The sequence below is a fragment of the Sebastes umbrosus genome, chromosome 13 (assembly GCF_015220745.1).
Source record: "Sebastes umbrosus isolate fSebUmb1 chromosome 13, fSebUmb1.pri, whole genome shotgun sequence".
In the NCBI taxonomy this organism is placed as follows: Eukaryota; Metazoa; Chordata; class Actinopteri; order Perciformes; family Sebastidae; genus Sebastes; species Sebastes umbrosus.
Window position 1 is genome coordinate 13,013,093 of NC_051281.1, and position 22,384 is coordinate 13,035,476.

The 22,384-nt window shown below is 40.5% G+C and overlaps 1 protein-coding gene across 2 annotated transcripts; it reads right to left on the minus strand.

Moving 5' to 3' along the window:
* Positions 1 to 7,664: 7,664 nt before the first annotated feature.
* On the minus strand, positions 7,665 to 22,384 carry si:dkey-67c22.2 (uncharacterized protein LOC792544 homolog). 2 transcript variants are annotated; one of them, XM_037789306.1, is made up of 10 exons: positions 22,330 to 22,384; positions 17,658 to 17,747; positions 16,845 to 17,052; positions 16,170 to 16,246; positions 14,251 to 16,068; positions 13,453 to 13,810; positions 12,684 to 13,195; positions 12,003 to 12,490; positions 11,773 to 11,865; positions 7,665 to 10,217 (listed from the first exon to the last, which is right to left on the minus strand). In XM_037789306.1, the coding sequence occupies exons 2-9, from the start codon at positions 17,683 to 17,685 to the stop codon at positions 11,791 to 11,793; spliced, it is 3,564 nt and encodes a 1,187-aa protein (XP_037645234.1). In that variant the 5' UTR covers positions 17,686 to 17,747; positions 22,330 to 22,384; the 3' UTR covers positions 7,665 to 10,217; positions 11,773 to 11,790. The 2 variants fall into 2 exon arrangements, with proteins under 2 accessions (XP_037645234.1, XP_037645233.1); XM_037789305.1 differs by lacking the exon at positions 22,330 to 22,384 and adding an exon at positions 20,866 to 21,055.

The following is a 22,384-nucleotide window of genomic DNA, read 5'->3' on the forward strand; positions in this document are numbered from 1 at the left end:
GGAGCCTGCCGTCTATGAGCAGCTGTCAATCACTCGCAAACTCCGTTCACACAGTCAAACTAGGCAGCGCTGATCAAATATGAATCAATATTCTGTTACTGTAATGCCTATTTCTCGCCTCAAATGTTTTCAGAAACATCTTGTGCATGCATACTGTTTAGCTGTAAAATTAGAAAGTTTGTGACCTGGCAGTGTTATGCAGCCAAGTTATTCCTCCATTTTCGTTCATTTCCTACAAATGTCCAGCAACACGTGTCAATTTCCGTTCGTTACATGCATACAGTCCTTTCAAAATAAACTTCTGACTTTACAGGAAACAACTTCCTTAGTTTTAAGCAACAAAACTACTTATTTAGGTTTAGGAAAAGATTGTGGTTTGGCTTAAAATAACACCGGAAGTGGCGTAACTTAAGTACGTAACTTACGTTGCTTACCAAAGCTTAGAAATAGATGTGCTCTCTTTTGATGAAATGAAAAACGAACACGATGTAATAAAAAAAAAAGCTGCATTTTACCACCACTGTGAGGGGTGTCCAATGAATGAGTGTGGCCAAAAGTATTCAGTTTATAATTAAAGATTACACAAGTTTATCCAGGAATAGAATTTGTGATCTCTCAGAAAGCCGGGGAAACCACTCAACTAACTAATGTGAGTACCTTACAGCCCTGTGGCGAGTATGAATATTTCATCAGCCAGTTGCAGATTTCAATATTTGATTAGCCTGTTGCAGGTGGGTTAGACTATGAAACCTGGATATTTTAATCACGGACGGAAGAGTCCCCATGTGGCGGTTACTCTTACATTGTTCAATATTGTTGTAGCAGCCCGCAGGCCTACCAAAACTAAACTTCTCATTGACCTAAATATATAACAAATGCAAATTACTGTAATAGAGTATGTTTATTCATAACAGGCGATTTATTGGCAGCCTGTAATGTGTAACACATGAATATTCGTCGTGGGAAGGAAACACATGCAGGTAACTGTCACAGCACCAATATGAACTGGCAGCTGCTCATACAGTATGTTGTCCCTCCTGAAGCACATGCATGCTCACACACACACACACACATACAAACGCCAACACCGCTCTACCTTGATGCTTTTGTTGTCTAAGTCAGCAAGAGCGATGAACCAGATATTGCTCTGCACAAGTGACAAGCACACACACACACACACACCGCTGCACCTTGTTGTATCATGACCTTACATCGTTTTGTGACTGTGACACACTCCTGATATTCTTACTGTGAGCCCTAACATGGGCGATGGACTGGAACGTCCATGACTCTATAACACACACGTCTCAGCAGTGGGGTTAGGTGCGTAAGTGTGATCACTGGACTGAAACCTCCCATCCAGCATACATGACATACACACACACACACACACACACACACACACACACGTAACTGAGTGTGTGGCTGCAGTTATAGGATGATGGTTCAGGTGATATCCATAGGGATCAAATTACCTCATCAAAATCTAATTAATTACGGTTATTACAGATTTTAGTGAATGAATGTGAAGAGAATAACATTTTGCTGCCCACCATCAGTTCAATATATATATGTGTTACCACCATAGACTGTATATAATAAGTCAACGTAGTTACTGTGATGTCACCCATTGGTTTGTGGACTGCCGTTTTGAAGCCTCAAGTTCGGCATTTTGGCCATCGCCATCTTGGTTTTTGCAACTAGAAGTGACACGAGAGGGTGAAGCTAAGTGCAACCAACGCTAAATAAGACATTTTTAGGTGACCAAAATGTTACAATTAACTTTCATGATCAGAAAACACACTGTGAAAGGGTTAAAGTTGTAAGAAGAAAACACGGACAACTCCCAGACCGGACAACGCCTTGGTAGCGACATGTCAATCACAAGGTAGCCACGCCCTAAAGCATACCCTGCTTTATGGTCTATTTGACTCTAAATGGGACCATAATTTACTAAATGAACATCATGCTGTATTGAAGAAGACTTGAAACTAGCGATTGAGACCATAAACTCATGTTTACAATGTTTACTGAGGTAATAAATCAAGTGAGAAGTAGGCTCATTTTCTCTTCGACTTCTATACAATCAGACCTCTTTTTGCAACCAGAGGAGTCGACCCCTGCTGGCTATTAGAAAGAATGCAAGTTTAAGGCACTTCTGCATTGACTTCACTTTTCAGATGTTTTCCACTGGATTTATGGCACTTCTTTCAAATGACCTCATCATAATCTAATTAATTAAGGTTATTACAGATTTTAGGGAATGTATATGAAGAAAATAACATTTGCTCGCCATCAGTTAAATATGAACATGTGTTTCTTTCAACACTGAGTCTCACCTTTGATGTTTGAACACACGCTACACATGTTAATCAGTGTAGACACGAGAGGAACTTTCCTTGCCTGCAGCTAATAAACAAACACACACACACACAAACACACATATTAACCTTGATCTACCTTGATCTTTGTGGACGTCATCGTGGGTACTCCCTCTCCATGCCTGTGACAAACAACATATAAACACACACACACACACACAGAGAGCACTACCTCTGCTCTCACTCTCGAGCAATGGACTGGAACTAACATACACATTCCTGCGGCTGTCACACACACTCACACACACACAGACAAAGAGGACACGAGCACACACACATGCACAAAACCTTGCTGCTGTGTTTGTTGAATGCACTAAAAACACAACCTTACACGCACACTATGATCTCTGACTCACACACTCTCTCCCTATAGAAATGAATCACTTTGAGTCTGCTCAGCCAGACAGACACACACACACACACTCACACACACAAACTATACTGTACTACCTCGATGTTCTCATCATTCACACCAACGCGCGCTAAAGTCAGGAAGCATCCGTCTCCGCGGCTGACTTCATAGGTCAACTCTGCGACAGCGGCCGGCGTCTCCCCCGCCCTCGCGGACGGTGTTTGATGACCCAAGACCAGCTAAGATGACTAGAAGCCACTTTTCAAAACTTGTAAATTTGTAAATTAGATATGAAATAACACAAATATTTTAATATGGTTTAAGAAAGCATTGTCTTTGCTGCACAGCAGGGGAACCGTGTGCCTTGATACTTCACTGTTTGCTCTATTCATGGGTTATTTTTGGTCATTTTTTTCTGAGAAGTCTCGTTTCAAATAAAGGTCAGATGGGCGAATCACTTCTGTCTGACATCTTAGATTAAGATTACATTAGCCATCTTAAATGACCCATGCACTAGTTGAAAATTCAAGTAAACCCATAAATACAAACAGAATGACTGACATGAAATGTGCAGTTAATCTGATCCACATAATCACATTTAAAGCTGCAGTGAGTAGAATTGGAGCAAATATGAATTGTCATTTGAATAGTAATTAGGAGATGTCTTTGACAAAGTCCTTCCGAACATTTTAATATTCTTCGCAAATATGCAAACTTATACATATTTAAATTTTCAATCTGGAATGGGAAAATGAAAAGAATATTTAGAAATTTAATTTTTGCTTTCCAGTTTGCATGAATATTTCAACTGGGTTAACTTCACTCATCCATAAATGAAGTTGCTCCGTCCCACTGCCCTCATGAGATATTCATGCATGCATGCAACATGTGTGCCTTCAATCATTGTGTTCACATGTTGCAGCAGGCTCTCCCCAATCTTTGGCGTGACTCTGTGCCGTCGAGGACATTGACACACACACACACACACTTGAACTGAAATGTGCACACACGCACAGTTTTGACAGTACAATGAACCGACAAGTGCAGCCAAAGTCACAACCTTTATTCTACTCCTCTGACCAGTACATGGACCCTCACAGTTACACACACAGCTCACTTGGCTCTGCAGGCAGCGCTCCAAATCCTCCTCGGTGAAATTAGGCATCTTTATTTCTCTTTTGTTCTCAGTTTTCCCTCCCCTCTCTCTTCTCTCTTCACTCTCGTCAGCTTTTATCTCGTCGAGCCTCTCATTTCCCTCAATCCTCTTTTCTCCCTTTCTCTTCTGATGTCTCTGTTGTCTTCGTTAGTCTGTCTCACATTGTAGTGAAACAAGTTCCTCTCTGATCCAGAAACTCCACCACAGGCTCAATTCATCGGCTTAGCCAGTGTGTGTGTGTGTGCTTGTGTGTGTGTTTATTAGTGGTGTGTGAAGCAAAGTTGTGTGAGAAAAGTGTGTTGTGAAAATGGAAAGCAAAGGGGGGGAGTGAGAGGAAATTTGTGTATGTGACCTCCTTTCCGGGCTGCCTGACAGAGTGCCTGGACCGGGTGGTCGTTGCAAAGCACTCAGCCATCCATCGACCGACCGCCATTGATCTGCAAAATCCAATGACTCACTAGCTTCTCAGTATGCAACCCACATACTTATACATGCAAACGTGACCGCTGTGTGTAAACAAGCGCACATGCAGATACTGACAGGAAGGCTTGTATCTGTTACCGATTAATGTAATAGCAGTCCACAAATTAAATGAGTATAATAGGCTCAGATTATGTAAACACAGTTACTCATTCAGAGATTGTAGTTGATGCAGATTAATAACCATAACACCACTTAAGAAATATTGGAAACTGTCAGTGGAATTAAAATACTGGCTCTGCATTTCTAATTAAGATATTTGTTGCTGTTGTTTTTTTTTGTCTTTAGGGACTGTACTAAAATGATTAGAGGTGGGAGGGGTCAGAAAGGCTCCCTAGCTTGGGTAGACTTTTTATCAGAGAGCAGGGGAAGGTCTTTCGATTTTTTCCTCATCCCGGATTTATATTTCATGTATGAAAAAAATCAAATAGTTACATCAAAAAGATAGCTTTTGTGTGCTCCGCAGGTATTAAAGGTGCTCTATATTTTTGTCATCACAGCTCATTTAGCAGCTCTTTATTAAAAATTAGAGGGTGGCTGTATTTTCGCCATTTTGTTATGTTTGCCATAAATATATTGTTTTGAGATGGAGCGTATTGCAATGGGTACAGTGTGGTCTGAAAAGTGAAGCCAATGTGGAAGTATCTTAAACTTGCATTCTGTCTAATAGCCAGCAGGGGGTGACTCCTCTGGTTGCAAAAAGAAGTCTGATTGTATAGATTTATTACCTCAGTAAACATTGTAAACATGAGTTTGTGGTCTCACTCGCTAGCTTCAAGTCTTCTTCAATACAGCATGATGTTTATTTAGTAAATTAGGGTCCCATTTAGAGTCAAATAGACCATAAAGCAGGGTATGCTTTAGGGCGTGGCTACCTTGTGATTGACAGGTCGCTACCACGGCGTTGTCCGGTCTGGGAGTTGTCTGTCTTTTTGTCTTATGACTTTAACCCTATCACAGTGTGTTTTCAGTTCATGAAAGGTAATTATAACATTTTTGGTCACCTAAAAATGTCTTATTTAATGTTTGGTTGTACTTAACTCCACCCTCTCGAGCCAATGGGTGACGTCACGGTGACTACGTCCACTCCCTATATACAGTCTATGGGTATTGTGATGGGGATGGTCCAACGAAAATATTTATAACTTTAATTTACACTAGATTCAACCCCCCTCAGCCACCCCAATAACTTGCATACAGTCCTTTACTTTTTTCTATAATACTATAATATTACAGTAAAAGATAACACTTCATTTTTGAGGTAAACCAACTAGTGCTTCAAACGTGCATGCACACAGCATGAGTCATGCAGGAAAGCTTAATGTGAATCATACATAATGTGAACGAAGAAATACGTTGCATGTGCAGATTTGCATTCACTGCGCTTGCCGTCCGTTTCAACAACAGACTTTAAGAAAAAGTTGAGAATAAAAACAATTAATGTGGTCTTCCAGACTTGTTAAATCTTGAAGACAAAAAAAAAATCTGCAAAAGGCACTGAATTGAATTTTATGCTGGTTTCAACTGCAGAATAAACTTAAATGTTTTAATCACCGTCAAAACAAGCCAACTCTTGAAACAATTGTAAGACGCAAAAAAGGACTGAGGCATTTTTCCTTCTCTTTGGTGTTTGCTTCAATTGAAGAGGAAAAACTGCTCAGTTCAAAGCCCTCAGTCCATGACTATGGTAATGATTGTACTTTTCATCTTGAGTGTATGCCATGGTGATGAAGACTAAGGCGGAAACTCTCACTCTGGAGTTTTTAACCTTTTTATCCAAGTCAGTGAGCAAATCCACAGATTAAAGCCGTTTAAGCTTTCTTCATGAAGAGTGCCCTGGGTAACTCCTCTTCGCTCGACATCCAAGTAAATCAGACAACTTGTAAACGAAAATAAAGTGTTTAAAGCCCTCATACTTTACTCACTTTACCACTGTTCACAATCTGTTAGAGCATTTGTAGAGTGTTTTAAGGCCCATTTTGTTGATGGAGAGGGTCCAAAATTCCTTTATTTAAGTCTCTGACCTACACAATAAAAGCAGAGTCGAAACAAAGAGAAAGTGCACCACTTGTAGGAGGATTTCATAACTACAACTGTTTTTTTTATTATCTTAAAACATTTTCTGAAAGGACATTTTAATCATCCAAGCACACAGGAAATGAAACACTGGCATCAGCTCACTTCAAACACTCATGTACTTCTGTTTGTCTATCTTTCTCTCACACAGGCAAACAGAAACTGCCCACACACAAACACACAGCCTTACAAATCAATACATTGTACAGTCAGGATGTGCTCCATCTCTGCTGTGAAGGCTTTCATTCTAGGTCTGATAACGTTGGTCGCTCACTGCTGAGCAACGCACAACTGGGCCAATGTCACTTTACTCAACATTTATTCTATGACCCCATTCACACCTGGCAGTGCAGGCTAATTTTAAACTAAGGAAACTCTTTCACGGTCACGCAGTACAAAAGCTGCTTTACAAATTCATGTGGATTCAAAGTTATTACTCCTTTGATCGTGAAATGGGGTGTGTGTCATGGTGACAATTTGGAGCAGGCAACTAGTGTGTTGTCAGCTCATTAATGTCAATTATTATAAGATCGGCTCTGATCAATAATCCACAGTTTAATCAAAATTCTATTTACTTCATTTCCTGAGCTGGTTATTTGGAAAGACAGCTAGGACCTCCTCCCAAAAAACAAGACCGGATGTAGAGTTTGTTACACATTTTGGCTCTACAACATACAGATTACACAGCTTGATATTCTAACATTTGATTTAAAGCACTGTTTCCCAACCTGGGGGTCCCGACCCCCACTAGGGGTCGCCAAAGCTTCATAGGAGGTCACAAGGCTTTCTTGAATTTAAGGGGTGTAAGATTACTTTTTAAAAATATATAAAGTTGGCCTATCTCCTCATCTCTGATGCAATATCCAAAGGAAACAATCTGCTAAAAAATCCTAAAATCACTGGTTTTACACAAACCTCCTGCAGGTATTGCGTTCACTATTTGGGTTGATTGTTCAGTTGATCTGCACTTTTATTATGCATTGAATATAATATGAAATATCAATCAGATATGTTACTTAGTCAGGAGTCATCAGTTGACTCAATGATTGAAAAGGTGAACCACTGATTTATAGCAATGTACCAACTCATCTGTCATTAACTTATGATGAAATTGACTGTTTTAAAGTACAGTTTATCCAGCTCGTATGGCATGTTTAAGTCGTAAAAGTGCATCGATACATTATGAGCCTGACTAAAGTGAACACAGCACACAAATATATAGAGATCATTGAGGTTTTTAATAATCATCAACACGTTTATGTACAAAGCAGGCGATGTCATATTCAAATGACCAAAGAAAAAAAAAAAGAATCCTAAAATGCATTTTCTTCTTTTATCTGTCATTAAAATAGCTAAAGATTACCTCAGGGAATCAACAGTTCAACAACGCTTTTGGTACGGTCAGTATAGTTACAGTTTGACAAATCAGAATTATCTTCCACAGTTTAACAGCCCTGGGTGTGGGAGGTCGACAAAGAAGGATGGATCTAGACTTACTTCCCTCTCTGATGAAAAATAAATGAGTTATGAGTGCAAGATTCCTTAAAAACCTCATCCCTGCCAGTTTTCCCAAAAGCACCGTGTTAGTTTTTGTTCTTCAGTTATCCAACGGGACAAAAGCATTAAGTGAAACATGGACCCCGTTAACCCAGACGCAGCTCACACAGAAGACCTACTAGGTGGCCGGGGGGGGGACAACATTTACAAGTAAAGCAGATATTAAATGAGTCAGTGGATTAAAGGAAAAGGGCTTGTTGGGTTTTCATTACGTTTGCAGTTATCCATAACAATTCTCTCCTATTTGCCACCTGAATACAGCGCTGCAAGATGTGTCAATTTAATGTGGATATAGTTCTTTCTTCAAAAGAAGCATCTTGAGACAAAGAACCTGATTGTCTAATACACAAAACATTTAACAATGGCACAGTTCAGGGCATACTCAACTTCCTAAATTAAACTCTATAACCACTAGAAGTATAATCTGTCACCCCCCCAGCGCAACATGAATTATGTTCTCCATGTGTTCATCTATAAAAGCTACTAATAGAAATGATGTTTTAATAATGTAAACAGCAACAGAAAGGCAAAAGCATATCTAAAGCGTATTTTTAAAAACTGCCTAATGTTTATCATGTATTCAGTCACACAGTGAATTAGAAATGTTGCTCTAAACAAGTAATAATTAGCTCCATTTACAGTGTGAAATTTAAGCGAAGTTACATTTTCAACCATCCGGTTTCTCATCAGGAGAATAAAAAAAATGTTACATTGATAAATCCTAGACTGTACATAAAGAGTCTCTCTCACTGACGAACTACGGCTGCGCTCAGCTCGCAATTGGTTCGGGCGGGTGACCTCGATACCGTGGCTCTACCGCCCGATCACTACTGCGCAGACTGGTTCCAATTGACGTCAAAATCTCAAAATAGCAGCGCTCGTATCGGGCTATTTTGGCTTTACTTCGGTACAGTGGGAGGAAGTGGAGACGCTTTGTCCATCTTTATGTACAGTCTATGTAATATAGCTAAAGTTGGTGGCTCAAGGTCTAGTCAACCAAATCTTAGTTGTGATCTGAATCTGGGATTACGGGTATTATGTTATTCTGAGGCAAGGTCCCAACATCTGGGATGTCCAGCCATCCAGTCATCAACCAGCATCGCTTACAAAATCAAACCCGGATGACAAATGATAGAAACACAGACATTTCAAAAAGTTTGCACTCAGTCAAATGTCTTCTAGTTTTAAAAATGCTAACATGGTAATTCCCAGCAAATACTACTGGTATGCTTTTTGAGCATCTTAAATGATATTATAGTATAGTGTTCTGCAAAACAGACAACACTGCATGTTAGGATATTGGTGTTAAAATTATAGTAGATGAAATGTCCATTTAAATCTACAGCAAACATGTTTCCAAATTGAAAAAAAAAATCCCAACAAAGCCCAAATGAAAGACCGGTTTAGAGTCAAAGATTAGGTTGATGTTTAAAATAGAGGGAACGAAAATCACACCCAGGGCAGTGCTAACTGGATTAATTATGTTTTGTCATATCCAAAAGTTCAAACCTTCTTAATGCAGCCAATATAGTCACTTATTCCATTCCTTCAAAATAAATCAGACCTGGCACCCTGTTCCAGGATTCACAACATGTGGTCATCCAGGCGTTTGAAAACGAGTCACATGTGAGGATCTACCAAAACTTCGTCTGCATTATTTGTTTATAAAACCAGGGACTAGAGAGAGCAGAGGGGAATACAGAAGAACGAGGAAGCAGTCTCCACTTAACACAGCTCTTTAAGAAAGCATAAAAGTAAATCAAATTTAGAGAAACTAATCTTTTACAAAAACACTTGCGCCACTAGTTAGTTTGGTTTGTTTCCTCTTCAGTCAGTGACCGCTTAAATGAGCAGCAACACTGAGGTGGTGAAAGTCACTACCGTATATACACACACTAACAATTCACGCACACAGACTCACGCTCACTATACAGTCATACAACTGTGCACACATGGCAGTGTGTCCAGTTTACTCAGTGGTATCACAGGTGACAGCCAGTCTCTCTCGCTTGCACACAAACAGAAACAAACGGGGGGAGCTGGGTGGGGCAGTGGCTGGTGCCGGTACGTCTATATTCTAACTGTGACAACTCGGATGCTCGTCTTCTTCTTGGTGGTTTATGAGGCTCAGTCAGCTCATCTGGCTGCCAAGGGAAACTGTGGGAAGGTAGGTCCTCCTGTAAAGCGTTTTCCTTCAGTCCTTTGAGGGGAGTAGCTGTGTGCAGACAAAGAGAGAGAAAAGGTCAAACTTTGTTCATCATTTAAAGTCTACAGAGAACATTAGGTTTCATTATAACTACGACTTGTCTATTTAAAATGCAATACAGCAAGGGGAAGGCTGATGGCATTTCTCTTGTTAACACATTCAAGGGAAACTCGAACTGAATAGTGAAAAAAGAGAATTGCTTCGTGAGTTTGGCTCAATGTAGCTAGATATCTGGGCACAAAAATCATCTGTCTCAGTAGAGCTGTCAAAACGCTAATCATGATTATTTTTGATCAATATTGAGATCACGATTATTTATCACGATTATTCATTGATATTAGGGAGAAAATATTTGTATTGCCCTTTCACATTTAAATGAAAAGAGCGCTGCTTTCACTTCCACGCTGTGCGACATTCCTGCTAATATACAAATCTTTTCATCGAAATAACACTTATAGTGAGGTTGTTCTTCACCTGAATTCAGGGTGTTGTCGTTTTGCCCGTCTGCTCTCTGTTGAATATTACTCTTCTACTGTGGACTGCAGCCGCAATATTCAGGAAAGTTATTCACAGGCTGTCGCTGCAGGGTGCGCGCTAGTGATGCGCGGGTCAAACCACAAACCGTTGGGCGGGTTTGGGTGAACTTACTAGATAATATTGTGGGTTTGTGCGGGCGGGTAAAAAGTAAAAAAGCAGCATTCCAAGTAAGTTATTAATAACATTGTGTGCAATAGTCCACCTTCTCTTCCCCTCTCTCTGCCTCTCTCTCAAAATCACACACACCAGCCATGGTGGCGGCACGTAATTCTAACACACTCTGTGCCGCCGCTGCCACCACGTAATGTCGTGGTCATTTCATGTATTTCTGTGAGATCACGTTGTTTAGGAAGCGCTTGATTTGATATGCAGTGGAGTTTTCTATGAGTTGACACGCATTTTGAACGTCAATATCACAGTCGATCATGTTCATTTAATTGTGGGAAGCCGAAATCGTGATTACAATTAATATTTCATTAATTGTGCAGCATTATGTCTCAGTAGACATGTCCGTAGCCATTTTAATGCTGAATGCTACAGTGCAGTATTAACCATGCAGAACTACCGTGAGATATAAATAATTTTAGTACCAATCCTCCTGTCTGGTATCAACTGACCAGCGGGTCACAGAGTGCTCGTGGGTCTTTAAACAAATGAAAATGTATGTGAAAATTGGACTTAATATAAATAAACAGAAATATAAATGGCTGTAGGGATAGAATACCAAGTAAGGGGGTAACAGTGGGAGTGCTAAGCCAAAGGGAAAAGCTATAAATGAAAAAGAAGAATATTTCAAGACAAAAGTGGGAGGATAAGCACTTAATTGATTACAGTATGGTAGAATAAAGAGGTTGATTCCAAATTGAGACAATGAGTATGTTGCTACTGGATCAATGATCAACTGGACAATTGAATGTGCTTAAAAATGTAAAAGTAGCACTCAAACCGTAACATATTAAGTTTGGAAATGGGAACCATGGCATGCAAAAGAAACAAACAATGGAAGAATAAAAATAGAACAATTTACCGTGAGGGCTTGGCGGTTTTAGCTTTCATCATCTGAGACATGGGGTTTAGCAATGGCCATCTCCTCCTTGCTATTTGCAATCATCTTACACTTCTACAAAAAACACAAAGCAAAACAAATCAGTTACTTTGAGTTGGCAAAGTTGTGCACATAAACACCCCTTTCTATCAAACATGCACATTATAAATATTACAGAATAATCACTCTCATTAACACAGTGCCCCATTTACCTCAGTAAGCTCCTTGATGGTGTGTATGTTCGCTTGCTGAGTGACCTTCCTCTTCGCTTCCTCGATGTGGTCCAGGTTCAGGGTTGGCGTTGGCGGGGCGAGACACGGCGGGGGCTTGTTAGTGATGGTAGGAAGTGGGGCGAGGGGAGGCATGGCCGCCAGGGCACCCATGTTGGTCAAGGCTGCTGTCATAGTAGCTGCCGTCATACTTGCCATAGCGGCACTCATGGTGATGTTTGACATGCTGGGCATTCCTGGAATACTGGATAACCCCATCTGACCCATGTTGGGCATATTGGGCATGTTGGGCATCCCCATGCCCATTGAGAGAGGTAACGGTAGAGGTAAGGAGAGTGGGGTAGGAGATGGAGTGGGTAGAGGGAGCTGGAGGATGGCTTTAGGTCGAAGACTCTCAGGAATGGGCACCCCCGCCTTAGCACACATGGCAGCAGCATTAGCTTTGGCTATCTCCAGCAACTGGTCCTTATCTGAAGAAAGAAAAGAGAGGGAGGGGTGTAACACGGCATGGAGAGGGAAAAAAGGCAGGATTAAGCATACAACCAGTGTTAAACAAAGTATACACTTACAGAAATCTAAAAACAAAAAATGATACAAAAATGTAACCATGTATGTTCATGAATGAAATGTGGGACTGTCATTAGATACTATTAAATGTTTTACCCAGTTCAGTGAGGCGTGGAGGAGTCTTGCTGGTGCTGCGTCGTGTCCGGGACCCTGAGCGGCGCTGTTTGCGGAGAATGAGAACTGGAGAGTGGCTGGGTTCCCTTTTCCACCTGTCCCGCCTATCGAACGAACGGCTGCGAAACACCGGGCGCCTCCCGCGGCCCCTCGACCTAGACCTGCGTCTGCGGTCAGAAGAACGAGACCTCGATCGTCTGCTTCTGTCTACTGACCTTTTCCTGCGGCCCGTGGAGCGGCTCTTGGATCGTTTGCTTCGGTCTGTGGACTTGGACCTTCTCCTCCCACGGGCGTTGGGTGAGCGGGATCGTCTCTTTCGGGGTGGAGAGCGGGACTTGGATCGCCGGATTCGGGTTCGTGTCTTGGAGTGTGATCGCTTACGCCGTGCGGGGGAGCGTGACCTCCGCCGCCGGGCAGGACTCCGAGATTTAGACCGCCGTTTCTTTCTTTCTGATGGAGAGACAGATTCTCTTTTCCTCACAGGAGACTTGGACCTGAGAAAAGGTGAATGATAAGACTGATGAATAATTGTACATATGCACAATACCGGATTTTTAAATTACACCTACTAGTGCGGCATAATGTTAGCATTACGTCTGGCGATTAGATGCCTTTCACGTCCCCGTTTCACGAGATCTTTAACATTTAATACCTTTTATGACCTTTCAGTAATTCAATTTTAATCTCTTTCAGGACCCACACTGATTTGTGATGTGGGACGAGCACATACACACATTCACACACAACAAACCTAGACTGCTTCCTTCGGGATGTAGTCTTGGATGTTGATCGCCGAGGTGAAGAAGTTGAGCGTGAAAGTTTCCTGCGTTCCGCAGGTGAGCGTGACTTTGACAGCTGCTTAACTGGAGGGGGAGAATCCTGTTCTTCATCTGAGCCTTCAGATAAATCAGACCCATCTGGACCAATGCCGGGCTCTCTGGAACCGGACCTGGACTTGGAAACACCTCGTTCATTGGGTGAGCTGATACCTTCCTTGTCATGGTTTGGAGAAGGCATCTTGAGCTGGATCTGCTCCTGCAACGTATCCCAACGTATCCCAGCAGCCTGAGGGCTGGCGGCAACTGCTGAGGGCATGGGCTTCCAAGCACCTGTATGGTACGTTGAGACATGTTAGGCCATTTTAAGGCAACAGTAACACAAATTATTAAGGATTTGAGCTCCTGCTTTTTGGAGTCTATACTTTAAACTCTGTATACTCTAAAGGTATTCAATAATAAATTCCCTGCTTGTTAAAATGAGCAAACAAGGAGCAAGATGAGATTTAGCAAATCTGATTATATTTGAGGTCTGAGGGGTAACTTGACTGTCTCTGGATGCTGGAATCATTTGAGTTGTAATATTACACTCATGTCATTGTTACACATCAAATTTATTCATAAATAACATTTATCCAGTTTATGGAGAATAGTAAGTTGAGTTCCTCTTTTGTTTTTGTAATACAAGGCTGACACTCTTAGTAACTCCGCAATTTTAGAAACTAAATAATTTAGCAGTTTCTTTAAAACATAGCAATGAAAAAAAGCCTGACCTGCTTTAGCTGAAATTCCTCCACTTTCTCCAGCTGTCTTCTCAGCCTCAGCCTCAACCTCAACCTCAGCCTCAGCCTCAGCCTCAGCCTCAGGAGAGGAAGGCTTCATCTCTTTAACAGGAGAGGAAGATGCAGATCTGGCTGGGGAGGAGTTGTCAGACCGCCCATCACTTGACTCCGACTTGGATCTAGATCTGTTCAAGCCCGTCGAGACGGATTTAGACTTTGACCTTCTTCCACTCCTCCGAGGAGATTTGGACTTCCTCTTGATAGGTAGTGGTGAGAGAGACTTGGACCGATGCCTTCGAGACAATGAGCGAGATTTGGAGCGTTTGCTAGACCTTGGTGGAGAACGATTTCTCCTGGCGGCGGAACGGGAGGGAGGGGTTCTGGATTTGGTCCGCTTGCGGGGACTCTTCGATCTGGAGCGCCGGGTGCGCTTAAGGACTACAATGGAACGAGACCGAGTCCGCTTGCTCTTGCGGATCGACCTGGAGCGTGAGCGGCGGGATGTGGGGGGAGGTGACCTCCTACGCCGAGACAAGGATCGACTCCTGGAGCGCCGACCTCCTGCACGTCTTGCCGGTGACCGCGTCCTTGAGCGGCGAACAGGACGTCTTGATCTAGAGCTGGAGCGACGGGTTCTAGTGAAGGAACGTGACCTTGAACGCCTGCCAACTGCACCACCTCGTCTAGGTGAGCGAGCCCTGGAGTGCATTGTGCCTCCACGGGGACGTGACTCTGACCTTCGACTTTTCCTTGGAGACCGAGATAGAGAGGGGGACCTGCGCCCACCACGTTTAGGGGACCGTGACAACTTTCTTTTCGGAGAGTGGGAACTTCTGCGTCGCTTTGGAGAAACAGACAATGAACTCCTCCGACGTTTAGGAGACTTGGACTTCCTTGGAGACTTCAACACCTTTTTCTTGGGGGTGACGGAGCGAGAGGTGGACCGAGACTGACGTGTCGCCCTCTTGGTAGACTTCGGGGACGGGGAGAGTGACTTCCTCTTAGATTTAGGGGACTGAGAGCGGGACTGAGAGCGGGATAGCTGCCGAGTCTTTAGAGGAGTTATAGACCGTTTTCCCTTAGAAGTTGACCTGGAATGGGTTCTTGACCGTTCTTTCACTACTGCTGCTGCTGTTTGTCCATCGGACTGCTCCCTACTAGGACTAGGTGTTGGTGAACGACTATGACTTGACCCTGACCTCTTAATATCTGAGACCCTGGGTGGGGAAGGAGATCTGGACCTGGATGAATCACGCTCCCTGACCTTTGCCCTTTGAACTGAATTGGCCTGATCTTTCAGGCCTGTGTCATCTCTTGGGGTAGCACCTTCCTGTTTCGGGATGATGTCAGGGAGTTCCTGGGCATGGCTAAATGTACCATCAGCATGACTACCCTCCGTCTTAACCTTAACTGCTGCTGTCTGTGTTATCTCATCCTGGCCTGCAGCGGGCGGTCTCATATCATTTTCTGATCGATTGGTGTTACCCTTCTCTCCAGATGGGGACACATCCATATCTGATATCTCCTCTTTCTTCGCTCCAAGAGATTCAGGTTTCTTGCTTTTTGAAACCAGTTTGGACACTGGTTCTTGCAGGTCAGACGCTGCAGCTGGAGAATATTTACCATCACCAGCCGCTTTCCCTCCTTCACCTTCAGACTCGGAGCCTGAAGCGGAGCTGCTTTCAGATGGGGAGCGAGATGGGGATTTCTTTTCCTGCTTTTCGTCTTTCTTCCTCTTCTTTTTCTTCTTCTTGGCAGCGTGTCTTTTGTGTTTTTTGGATTTTGCATCTCCCTCCGCGTCTGCACGATCTGAGAGGAGAAGTGACCATTTTTTAAAAACCAAATAACGGGAAGTAATTCATTACGTACAAAGAAAATATGAATTATTTTTGTGTGTGAGGGTCTCCTACCTGTAATTACATCTCTTTTGCCCTCCTCCTTCGGCCCAGCTTGGTCTCCAGTTCCTGAAGCTGCTGCCAGTCTGGCACTAAAAACACAAAGAAAAGGAAAATTGCAGTTTTTCCCTTGTTAATATAATCCAAATACAAACAAAACACAAATAGTCTTGTTTAGGCATAAAAGGATTGGTGGCTCTTCTCAGACTAATCTCCCTAGATAATACGGGACATTTGGATTTCAAACCATATTCTAGACCATAACATCGGGTGTCAAAATGTGGCATGGTGCCTACTACCTCTTACACCTCATATTCCACACTACTTTAAACATTTTCTGTACGCCTATCAATCACCATAAAACCCACGATTCCATTGCTGTGTATTGTCAGTGCTTTTGTTGGATAAGAATGCAGAAATGCATTTTGTAATGTTCAAAAACCTGTGGCTACAGCATATGAGATATAAAATATTGACTAATAATAATATATATATAATATATTTGTAACACATTGAAACAAAGATGTGTTACTATTACATACCTTATTTTGTTAAGCAACTTGAATTTCATAAAATACAATAAAATAAAATAAAAAAATAGTTTGATAGAATACTTCTGCATTGTCTCAGGTGGCGACAGCACATTTAGTTTACACAATGTGTTTTAATTAAAGTTTTAGTTCTTCTGACCTTGCTCTGGTGGTCCTGACAGGCTTCAGCGGCGGCGGTGGCTCTACATCCGACTCAGCACCAGATTCTGAACTTGTCTCCTTTTCCCCCTTCCTCTTCCTCTTCTTCTTCTTGCTCTTGTGTTTTCTGTGCTTCTTGTTTTTCTTGTGGGGTGGCTCAATCTCTTCCTTGGCGTTTATGTCGTCTTTCTCAGGCGCCTCATCTTCACCTGAACAGGGCAGCCAGTATTTCAGATTACAAGTATTTGGCAAATCCATAACATGTACAAAACCAAGATCATGTTATTTGATTAGTGCTTAAAATAAATAAATAAAATTTTGCTTGATCTGAAGGCTTGGGTTGATTATCTTATTAATTTTACTGTGTAAAATGTTCAAGGTACACAAAGAGTAGTGTGATGTATAGCTAAGGGACATTTGGTAGATGTCGGTTAGCCTTTCAACTTGACAATGCAGCATTCGATATAATGCTGTTTTATCCGTACTGATGGAATACCCGTAACAAGCTATGGCATGAGAAACCGTACTGTTATATGTGTGTGACTTCTGTCTTTATAATGATGAACCCGGCCAATGTAGTTTATTCCTCCCAGCTATGTAACCACATCAAAGAGCATGCACAGTGACATCTGTTCGACATGGAGCTTCAAAAATACAGCTGGAAAGTTATTTAGGGGGAAAAACTTCCCTACCCATGTCAACAAAATGCAGCTTTCATGTGGATTTTTAGGATAAACTAACATTTTAAACCTGAAATCTGGGGGAAACAGCAGTAAAATTACATTAATTTATTTGTGTCTCATCAATCACTCACCTGAGGGGATGTCCACTGCACATTCCATTGTGCCGATGCCCCTGACTTTGTCCTCTTAATGTCACTGGCGTGCTGCTCCCTCACTCAACACTGGCGAGGGAAACAAAGGTAACTTAAGCAACAAAGAATAAAGCACCAACACAAGAGGATATGTAAATTACAGCAAAATGTAAGTAACACCATCTTGATTACATCAACATATAATAATGTTTTTTTTCCATGGGCCCGGGTCGTTCTGCTTTAGCAACACCGTGCCATGCCAGGACAAAAACAGCCTCAAATAACACCTCTCTAAAACAAACTCTAAAAAAAAAGATAAAAATAAATGTTGAGGCCTCATTCCCTCTCATTCCTAAAGAGGTATTGCATTAAACATCGATACCTTCTGACCAATGTGATATTTATTTTTTCAACCACAAAAACTTAAGTCTTCTGGTCAACAACTTGACGGTTTGGCTGGCAAGCTAAAACAGCTTGTTTCTGAACATACAAGCCCAATGCTCAGTTTAACCTACAGTATGTCTTAGCACAAATTTGAGCTTGAGTTGTATATAGATGTTTTCATTTTATTCTTATTTAATTGTTGTTTATTGATGCTTTTATATATATATATATATATACACGCACACACACTTATTCTTTCCACTACTTGTGTACATCACAGTTCAGTTTATTCCACACCTTTATTTGTCCAGCTTTGGTTGCAATTGTCCCTAGCTGTTATTTCTATTTTTGTGTAAGTATGCTTAGAGAGATGCATAAAACCAGAGTCAAATTCCTTGTATGTACTTGGTGAATAAAAAATGATTCTGAAATGTCGAAAGCTGACAAGATTACTGAGGATAACAGAGTAGCTGTCCTTTGCTTTTGATTTGTAAACACACTTTTCAGTTAGTTTCCAGTGCACAAATTTTGAAAGATTCAAATAAGTAAAAAAAGGGGCTCAAGTGAAACATGGCATGTGTCAGCGAACAGATCAGCTATCTATTGGGAATAAATAGTCTGCCAGAATCTAAAGCTGTCAAAGAAATACCTGCTTTAACACCACTAACCGAGATTTGGCTTGAGGTCACAAACATGATCTACCAGCACTTAAATATAGGAGTGCTGGTAGTACAAGTCAATAGCATAATAATCTAAGACCAAACACCCAGACCCCTCCTAACCCAACAAAGGTAGTATTCCCTGCATCGCCTCCCAGACTACATTGAGACTGGATTGCAAACAAAGTTCGTAAATAGCTAACCTTAGCACTGAGACTTTATTATTTTTATCAAGACAAAAATAAATTGTCAACATCTGCGCTTGACTGAAGAAACTAACATTAGTCGACCCACAATCGTAAAGCTTTAATACAACATTAGCCCTGCTAGCATACAAACCCAAGCAAGCACTACTAATTTACAAACAGCTTACTCATTGCAGAAACTATTGACTTACACTGAACAGATACTTAATCCGAAAATACTGAAATTGTAAAACACCAACATTTGAATTGATGTGGCCAAAACATCCAGCTAGTGAATGGTGTGCCATCTCCATCTTGGCCAGGTCTCCCTTTGAAAAAGAGATTTTAATCTCAAGGGAGCTCCTGGTTAAATAAAGGTTAAATAAAATGAACTAAGCCCATCTGTTCCTGATGCATTATGCACAGTGTTGAGTTACACAAACAATATATTATTAATACGTATTGTTAAGTCAAAGCTGCAAAGGATTAATATAAGCAAAAAAGAGGAAAAACAAAGTTTCTAGGAGCACGTTGAAACTTGCTCGTTCAGTTTTTATGCACCAAATATTTGGAACAAGCTCCCAGAAAACTGCAGGACCAACTCCAACTCTGAGCTCTTTTAAATCAAAGCTTAAAACGTTCCTGTTTGCTGCTGCTGCCTTTTGTTAAGCCAGATAATGATCTTATATACTGCACTATACATTTTACTCTTGTGTGTTATATACTGTATTTTAGCTTCTATTCTAGCTTTTATTTTTAGCTTGTTTTTAATGTCTAATCTTTAATGTTTTTATAACTGTTTTAATTATGTCTTAATGTTCTTTTGCACTTTGTCACAATGTTCTTGAATGTTCATGTAAAGCACTTTGAATTGCCCTGTTTATTGAAATGTGCTCTACAAATAAAGCTGCCTTGCCTTGTCTTGCCTTTATGCACCAAATATCTGGAACAATTTACCAGAAACCTGCAGGACCACCTCCAACTCTTAGTTCTTTTAAATCAAAGCTTAAAACGTTCCTGTTTGCTGCTGCCTTTTGTTAAACCAGATTAATGATCTTATATACTGCACTACACATTTTACTCATGTGTTATACTCTATTTTAACTTCTATTCTAGCTTTTATTTTTAGCTTGTTTTTAATGTCTAATCTTTAATGTTTTTATAACTGTTTTAATTATGTCTTAATGTTTGCACTTTGTCACAATGTTCTTGAATGTTCATGTAAAGCACTTTGTTTATTGAAATGTGCTCTACAAATAAAGCTGCCTTGCCTTGCCTTTATGCACCAAATATCTGGAACAATTTACCAGAAACCTGCAGGACCAACTCCAACTCTTAGTTCTTTTAAATCAAAGCTTACAACTTTTCTGTTTGCTGCTGCCTTTTGTTAAACCAGATAAAGATCTTATATACTGCACTATACCTTTTACTCTTGTGTGTTATATTTCTATTTTAGCTTCTATCCTAGCTTTTATTTATAGCTTGTTTTTATTGTCTAATCTTTAATGTTTCTATAATTGTTTTAATTATGTCTTGATGTTCTTTTAGACTTTGTGGCAATGTTCTTGAATGTGTATGTAAAGCACTTTGAATTGCCCTGCTGTTGAAATGTGCTATACAGATGAAGCTGCCTTCTTGCACGTTAGATAATCACAGTGTGGCCTGTTCACGACGGTGCACATTCATTAACATTCATTCACACATCACTGCAGCTAGCTAACTATAGCTTAAGTCAATATTACCATGGCTGTATATTTGTTTTATGTGTATATATAAAACGTGTTACTTTAATCGGTTGCACGCTTACCAGCTAGACAAAGTATAATCTACATGCTGCCTGCACGCCGCGGCCTAACCACCAGAACCCGCTAGCTACGTTAGCATGCTACTAGCTAGTTATGCTAGCACATTTTGTTAGCTGCTGTGTTGTTTCAAACAAAGCGAAGTTCACAGCTATTCGATTCTGTAGCATATAGTTACCCAGTTTATGTCCGGGTGGATGCAGTCCAGTCCGTGTAGAGAAAGCCCAGATAGCTGCGGTCATTCACTATGTGTAAACCAAACAATCGTTGTAGATGCTAACCCGTTAGTGTTAGCCGACTACCTGATCCGCCATGATGCGGAAAAGGTATCCCGACATGCCATGCTGCTGCGCGGGTTCAATGGCGGCGTCACTGTCTCCTAGGCAACTACAAACTCCATGGTAACAAACCGAGGGAAACCGACCATACATCTGTATTTCTTGTTTATATATATAAATATATATATATATAAAAACAAGAAAGACATACATAAAATTATACATAAATATATACAGATACAGATTATTATTTTTTTTATTTGCCTAAAATGGCTCTTTTGATAGTAAAGGTTGCTGACCCCTGCTCTAAGGAAACAGCAAACCATAAAAATACAGTTATGTATGTCATAGGCCTACCTAAATAAAAATATTAAAAGTATATGGGTGCATTAAAAACCTGATATACATCCATGTAGGCCTACAAGAGGTCCTTTTTGACATCGTACATTACATTAAATAATAAATATATATATATACTCATTAAGTTATGACTTTATTCTCATAATATTATGACTTTATTCTCGTAATATTTCGTCTTTTTTCACGTAATATTACGACTTTTTTCTCGTAAAGTTATGACTTTATTCCCGTAATATTACGACTTTTTTCTCATAATATTATGACTTTATTCTCGTAATATTTCGTCTTTTTTCACGTAATATTACGACTTTTTTCTCGTAAAGTTATGACTTTATTCCTGTAATATTACGACTTTTTTCTCATATTATGACTTTATTCTCGTAATATTACGTCTTTTTTCACGTAATATTACGACTTTTTTCTCGTAAAGTTATGACTTTATTCCCGTAATATTCCGACTTTTTTCTCATAATATTATGACTTTATTCCCGTAATATTCCGACTTTTTTCTCATAATATTATGACTTTATTCCCGTAATATTACGACTTTTTTCTCATAATATTACGACTTTTTTCTCGTAAAGTTATGACTTTATTCCCGTAATATTACGACTTTTTTCTCATAATATTACGACTTTTTTCTCGTAAAGTTATGACTTTATTCCCGTAATATTACGACTTTTTTCTCATAATATTACGACTTTTTTCTCGTAAAGTTATGACTTTTTTCTCATAATATTACGACTTTTTTCTCGTAAAGTTATGACTTTATTCCCGTAATATTACGACTTTTTTCTCATAATATTATGACTTTATTCTCGTAATATTTCGTCTTTTTTCACGTAATATTACGACTTTTTTCTCGTAAAGTTATGACTTTATTCTGTAAATCTCAGATGTTTTTTCCCTCAATGTGGCCCTAATACTCCGTAGTACATTTGCTCTTTGGCCCTCACTGCATTAGACTTACATACTATATACTTTAATACTATAAACTGTGTTACCTTCATCACAATGATCAAATGTTTTGCGGCTCCAGACAGATTGTTCTTCTTTTTC